The 7,675-nt window shown below is 40.9% G+C and overlaps 1 protein-coding gene across 1 annotated transcript; it reads left to right on the forward strand.

The window, feature by feature from the left end:
* The first annotated feature begins 504 nt into the window (after positions 1-504).
* Positions 505-2,190, forward strand: LOC143443772 (endogenous retrovirus group K member 5 Gag polyprotein-like). The gene has a single exon (XM_076941728.1). It carries the CDS (start codon positions 505-507, stop codon positions 2,188-2,190), a length of 1,686 nt encoding a protein of 561 aa, XP_076797843.1.
* Positions 2,191-7,675: the final 5,485 nt, after the last annotated feature.

The following is a 7,675-nucleotide window of genomic DNA, read 5'->3' on the forward strand; positions in this document are numbered from 1 at the left end:
CTTGAAAGAAAGCTGAAGACCCCCGCTTGAAAGAAAGCAAAAATCCCCGCTTGAAAGAAAGCAAAGACCCCCGCTTGAAAGAAAGCAAAGACCCCCAGCTTGAAAGAAAGCAAAGACCCCCGCTTGAAAGAAAGCTGAAGACCCCCTTGAAAGAAACCCCCCAGCTTGAAAAGAAAGCAAAGCCCCCCCACGCTTGAAAAGAAAGCTATTCCAAGCCTGAAAGAAGGCAAAGCTGCCCCACCCCACCCTACCTCAGCCTGAAAGAAGGCACCCCTACAGGTTGCTGTTAAATATTTAGCTCTAAGAATTATATATGTATGTTCAGTCTGAAAGAAGGTATCCAGTACGTTATTGATAATTACATAGTTGTCTGTACTTTTTACTAGGAGTTTTATTGACTAGTATTAGGCACTGGCCTGCTATTTGGTACTGACCCTGTTAAGTGTAGTTTGTAACTATCAGTGAAGATTTCAACAAATACTGCTAGCACCGAAGTGAATCAGGATGGGACAAAGCGAATCTAGAGACAGAGAGTTTTTCATAGATGTTATCAAATATACTCTTAAGAAAAAAGGCATTAAGGTTAACACTAGCCAGTTGACTGACTTTCTTCAGTTTGTACAAACAGTCAGCCCCTGGCTCCCAGAAAGGGGAAGCTTAAATGTGGATACATGGGAGAAGGTAGGTTTAGATATTAAAAACTGGTTTTCAGAGAATGGAGGAAAAGGTATGCCCCTTACAGCATTTGCTATTTGGAATGTGCTTAAAGAAACATTAGCAGATGAAAGAAGGGCCTTAGGTGCCCAAGAGGCACCAGATTCACCTCCTTGTGAGGGGACTCCGTTACTACAGTCTCACTCAGGATCTAAGAAATGTCTTAATTCCTTGACAGAAAAGTCTGAGAAAAGTAGTTCAGGAGAGAGTAATGGTGAATCAGAAGAGGAAAGATCTACCTCAGAGGAGGAATCTGACTCTGAAAAGATAGTAACAATGCATCATAAACATAAGTGGCCTACCATGCAGCATTTAAATATAAGTCATTCCACAAAACCCCCTGAAAAAGGTAAAAAGAAAGCAAAGGGGCCTATTGGATCTGCTGCTGGTGTAATTCAAGCTCAGCAACAGGACAAATTGTTAGGCTGCTTCCCAGTGAGTATGCAGAATAACAAAGAGGATAAGGATCCCTTTCAGGAACCTTTGGCATTTAAATTGCTTATGACTCCTCATGATTGGTTTAAAATTGCCAGAGCCTATCTAACTAGAGATGAATTTTTACAGTGGATGGATATATTTAAGAACTTGGCTCAAAAAGAGTTATCTAAAATGTCTGAAAAAAAGAAGGGAGTGAAAGAGTTAACATACGAAATGTTTATGGATACAGGTGAATGGTTTGAAGTAAGGATTCAACAAAAATTTACAAAGGAAGCTCTAGTAAATAAATCAGCTGCAGCCCTAGAAGCATGGAGAGGCTTACTTAATAGAGATACAAATACCAAAGGCCTTGCTTATATAAGCCAGGACCCAGAAGAACTTTTTGAGGAATTTGTAACCCAGCTAAAGGGGACAGTGGAGAGTATGGCTCTTAGCCCTGAGGCGAAAGAAATTGTTTTAAAACAACTGGTCTTTATGAATACTGAACTTGCTTGTCAGTCTCTTCTAAAGACAATTAAAAAATCTGAGAATTTATCTAAAGTTGAGGTTGCTACTTCATATTTTCAAGGTGTACCCACTACAACAACCTCACAAGGCCAGAACATTATCCAAAATCTTACTAATAAAGGGCAGAAAAAATTTAATAAATCAGGCTTTGCTCACAAAAGTTATTCAAATAAGAGGCCTGGACCTATCAGCAAACAATGTCCCAACAAGGCAGGAGATGCCATAAATCTTAATGCTCCTGACCTCACTCAAAGCAGAAATTCAAGAGGGTGTCATCCTAATCTGAAAGGGTACCACTGGCGTAAAGAGTGCCAAACTAACTTTCATAAAAATGGTACTGCCTTATCTGGTAGTACTATAATCCCTAAATATACAAAAGTCTTATCAAGTCAGAAGAACTGTGTGAGAGACCTACCTCAGGCCCCTCAAACATTAGAGGTAATTCAACAGCCTCAGGTGACCAAAACATTTGTCAAAGGACTATATACAGACAGCACAGAACTGAGCCTCCACAAAAACATTTACTTATGACTTCTCCTCAAATTATTAAGATCTTAAAAGAAATTTTCCTCACACAACAAACCTTTGAATACAAACAGAGCTAGTAAAATAGCCACTGTCTTTTAAATACGAAGGACAAACCCCTTTCTAAACCTCTAACTGCTTTACAACTATTTTACAATCTTAGCCCCAACTTTCAGAATCACAAGTCTTGCTTCAATTTAGAAATTGCATTTTCTCTATTGGACATGCTCAAGTTCATTCTATACTTTCTGGTCCTATGCATGAAAGTAAGGATTAATTTAATTTCTTAACAAAAGCCTGTTGTTTTTCCTACAAAGGTAACTTAGCAAAATCTTACACTGCAAATCATCATTGCTCTCAGTGAAACTGCTCCTGCATTCCTGCAGAGCTCTTAGCTCAGCTTGGGAATTAACCCCTGATGACCCTGGGTCCTTGTGATTTAAAACAGAGAAATGTTACACATGTCCTGTCTTTGAAAAGTTAGCCTTTATTCCTGTACATATGGACTCTTAATTCTCATTGTTATTTATGTATTTTCCTAATTGGGAAAACTTTCATAGATACGATACAGTATTTGTTTCATTAGTTTATAATACTAAGGGCTTAAAATCAGACAATGCCCTTGCTTAAACTTAAGAAGCATTCAAATATTGGTGTTTCACTCTTAGTTTCTCATATTCCACTGGCATTCCTTATAGTTCACATGGACATGCTATTGTGGAATAAGCTTATCAGACCGTATAAAATATAGACATCTAAATTACAAAATGAAATCATAATTATCTATCTCCTTACCATACTTTATAAAAGGAAAAAGTTCATTTCTAAACATTTCAGGCCTCTACTAAATTAAAGGCCTACCAACTGGATAATAAAAAAGACTGGATGTTTTTCCGGGAGAAGCTCTGTTTATATATTTACAGGATGCTATAGATGCCAGACCAGCTGATTGTACCAGGCCCCTTCTATGGAGACTTCCACATCTGCCACTTCCTTCAAGCCTGCTTCAAGCCATCATCATCTGCAGACTTTCCACCCGTGCCAGAGACCTCAGCAAAAGAAGATACTGAAGACATGGTTCTTGATTGCATCTGATTGGACTTTTAATTCTATACCCAGGGGATATAAGGGATATAAAATTGTTAAATATAAATCTATATATATCATTTTCCTACCAAAATGCTATTTGACCAACTGTATAACTTCACCATTGTGTCATAATGCCTTTTCTCATTGTATACTGGCTACTTTATGTTTTGCCATCTATTACTTTCTCACAGCCTTGGTGTAATGCTTTATTTGCCTTGTTTGCCTGTTAATTTTCCTTCACGACCTAAGAGATTTATAGCTGGACTTATCTAAGGCATTACTGCCTTGATTGCTATCTTAGGGTAAGTTGCAGCTTCTGCTGCCTCCCTATCCCAACAGGTACACACTGCTAATCATGTTAACTCCTTGACAAAAAATATTTCTTTAGCACTGGTTACCCAGGATAGGATTGATAGAGGTTTAACAGATAGAGTCAATGCTTTAGAGGAAGCCATCATTTACATAGGAACTCAGGTTCAGAATATTAAAACACGTTTAACTACCTCGTGTCATGCCAATTTTAAGTGGATTTGTGTCATTCCTCTGCCCTACTATGGGTCAGAAATGTCCTGGGAACAGATACAGGCACATCTACATGGTGTGTGGAACTATTCACAGCTCGCTATTCATATGGATACTTTAGATTCCCAGATCAGTGCCATCAGTCACTCCAGACTGAAGAGTTCTCCAGCAGTAGAATTGGCCGATTATTTTTCAAATTCAATCATAAATTTTGTTAAAGATAATACTTTATGGAATTTTCTTAAATATTTGGGAATTATTATAGGATTAGTTATTCTACTTCTGGTTCTTCTTCCAGTCATCTTCAAACGTTTAGGAACTGCTATCAGGACTGCTCAAAGGGAGATATATACTCTTCATTTATATTATTCGAAGGGAAGAGATGTCGGGAGCCATAATGGGACAAGCTAATAATGAGCAGATGATCATCCTGAAATGCTTGCCTCGGATTATTATATAATCTGCGACGAGTGTGCCCCATTAGCAAGGCTGTGGTGGACGTGATTTTAGGAAAGATTCCTGCTATTAATATGCTTTTCCCATTATTACTATTATTAAACATATGTAACAATCACTAAGCAATAGCACACCCCTTTGTAGCAGATCTCTGCAGATCCACGAAGATGTACTGTCTTGTAGTGATACTATATAGACAAATAGATGACTTCTTAAGTCTTAATGATGATCCTATAAGAATTCCTAAAATTATATCAGTGATTATTAAGTTCTTTTATATCGGGACTGCTATTAAGTCCCTTAGGCATAGTCAAACTGCAATGAGAACTCTGCCAGTCTCCTGAGTGTTATCAGTTAATTGCCCCAAGAGTGATAGTAACTGGACCTTCTCCTGCTCAGAGCACATTCCAAGAGGTCATAAAACCATTAGCCTAGGTTACTAGAGGGAATCCACAATTTATTATAGGTACCAGGACAGAAGAGAAAATATTGCCTGGGTTTATCTATACAAAACTTCACTAATTTCTTAAGTTATAGTTTCAAACTTTCTGCGAACCTGTAGAGCTAGACAGGTGATGAATGTCTAGTTAGATAATTACTCCTAATGGGTATTCATGTAAACATTCTGTGTTGTAAACTTCTATTTCAATTTATGACTTGAATTTTGGTGTGAACTTGTGATGAACTTTGTAACATGTGATCATGTACTCTGAATGGCATATAAATACTGAAGACAAAGAGTTAGGCGGCGGCGCGAATTAGGAATTAGTTAGTTAGACCCCATCGCCCTTTCCTTTCCCCCTGCCTAGAATTTTTCTCCCTTAGAATTTTACTTTGTTAGAATCTTTTCTTCTTCCCCACTCAGGACCTTTCCACGTTTCCCCTCAGATAGCTTTCATAGGATACTTTTTACACTTAATAAACTCTATAGTAACTTTTCTAAAGTGTCTTTTCTTCCTGCAAGTTAGAGCCCAGCAGTTCCTGCTGAGATAGAACAAAGGCCACGTTGCCTAATCCTCTGCTGTTAGGCTACAGGTGTTAATCACCCTAGCCTGCAGTCCCATTATCCTCAGAAGAAGTTTTTAGGATAGCACAAGGCTATTTACTTAACACCTTACTGGTCTTAGGGCCAGGATGCTGACTGCAGGTCAGCTACAGTAGCATAGGGGCTGCCTCGGAGAAGAACCTGACGGTGGGAGGAGGAGAAGAAAGAAGAAGCAGCTGCATCTCTCCCTCCCCTTCTCTCACCCCCAAGCCGGGGGCGAGGGTGTTGGCTCCCGGCCCCCGGCAGATTTAGTGGGAATTTAGATTGTTTAGACCCAGGAGAAAACCCACTACCACAGTTACTATAGTTGTTTTTTGGGTTTGAGATTGACTAGAGCAGGAACAGGGATTTCCTTAGTTTTCTTTAGATCAAAGCTATCATCAGTTTTGTATTTATATAGATTTAGATTCTGATATAAGACATTTATAAACAGAATAGAAGAAGCTTACACTTTTTACTCCTCTGATAGAGGGAGTTATGTGTTGCCCTTTAAAAAGAGTTTTGCTGTCATACTAACTATTCAGGCATTGTTAAGTCTCTTGTCTTTTGGGTCCATGCGGTTCAACAAACTGAAGGCATTTGTATGAGATGCTACTCAAATGAAACCCACACAGGTTCATTATTACAGGCTGGAAGTAAGGGATTGTAAAACCTCTGTCATCAAGACTAATGAGGTATATCCCCTAACTTACGCGCTAAGCCGGATAGTCAGTGACGGGTAAGAGAGCATACCGAGACCCTTGCCCCTAAAAGAAGGGAGGCCTCACCATCCTAAGACAGGAGCTCAACCAATGGCTGTTGAGTATCCAAGGACGGGAAAGGGAGGCTGGGGTCCTTTGCTCCAACCTAGGACAGGCATGGTTTTCGTAAGTTTTCCCAGCCTTCCCTTTTGAAAAAAAAAAAAATTAAAAAGGGGGGCATGTTGGGGGCCGACTTTTAGCAGAAAGCAGCTATCAGCTTTGCAGCTATCTTGAGCCATATACCCTGACATGAGACTTGAATTACAATAGCCTACAACAGCTGAGAACACTCCGATAATCTTGGTTTAGATACCTTGAGATTAAAGGCGTGTGAGATTAAAGGTGTGTGAGATTAAAGGTGTGTGATTTAAGAGTATGACTTAGAAGTATAGAGATCAGAGTTAGAGACAAGACCTAAGGGCATGATTAAAGGTGTAACTTAGAGGCGTGGCTTAGAAGTGAGACATATAAAAGGCAGAGACAGAACAGATCAGAAGACAGACTACAGAGAGAGATCAGAGACGAATCAGACATTAGGTAGAATCTGCCCTCACCCTTGCTCTTGCTGAACCCCGACCTGCAGACCGGAGCGGCAGCTTGGGCCGGGATACAGTGGCCGCCCAAAGGTGGGTTGGCTATCAGGCCTTACAAAGCAAAGACAGATTTACATGGATACATTCGTCAGGGTCTGGCCATGGCTGCTGCTTTTCAAGGGACCACTATACATGCAATGCTTGCACAGAACTGTAAAGATAAAAGATGTTGTAACGGTCTGAGGCCTGGGCCAGACCTCTGCCAGGCCTGTGTGTGGGGTACTCTGGATTCCGCCAGACACATTCTGGGGGATCCATAGAACCCATATCCAGCACTATCACTCCTCTGCGACCGCCCCACGCCCCTCTTTTGGTCTGAGGCCTGTTGGTGAGTGCACCCCAGTTACTGTTGCCAGACACATTCTGGGGGCTCCACAGATCCCAAAACAAGCTTTAGGTAGGAAAACCCACATACTACCCTGAACTCATAGCTGGGTGCCCTGAGTGCTCAGAATCCAGCAGATACCCCCCCCCCGCCCCTGCTGGCTAGCACCCCCCTTCTGCTCTTCTCCCGGGTCTGAGGCCTAGACCAGACCTCTGCCAGGTCTGCAGTTGTGTGGACCCCGGATTCTGCCTGAGACAGAATCCACACAACCCAGAGCCACAGAGGAACAACTGAACTCAAAGTGTCAAACAACATATCCTGAGATATCCAAGAGGAGACACTGCACCCAGAACAGCAGACAAATAGATGGACTGCAACCTTGGAGGCACCATATCCTGAGGCATCCTAGAGATACCACCATAATCAGTCCAGCAGGAAAAAATCATAGAGACATCTGGACCCCTAGAAGACCAAACACAAGCGAGATAACTGAAAAGGAGCTACAATCAGAGACAGAAGCACAGGTAGCACTAGATTTAACCAGATGGCAAAAGGCAGGTGCAAGAACATAAGCAACAGAAACCAAAGTTATATGGCATGATCAGAACCCAGTTTCCCCATCATAGCAAGCTCTGAACACCCCATCACACCAGAAAAGCAGGATTCAGAATTAAAATCACTTCTCATGATGAGGATAGAGGACTTTAAGAAAGACATAAAT

Source organism: Arvicanthis niloticus, chromosome 10, assembly GCF_011762505.2.
Source record: "Arvicanthis niloticus isolate mArvNil1 chromosome 10, mArvNil1.pat.X, whole genome shotgun sequence".
NCBI classification, from domain to species: domain Eukaryota; kingdom Metazoa; phylum Chordata; class Mammalia; order Rodentia; family Muridae; genus Arvicanthis; species Arvicanthis niloticus.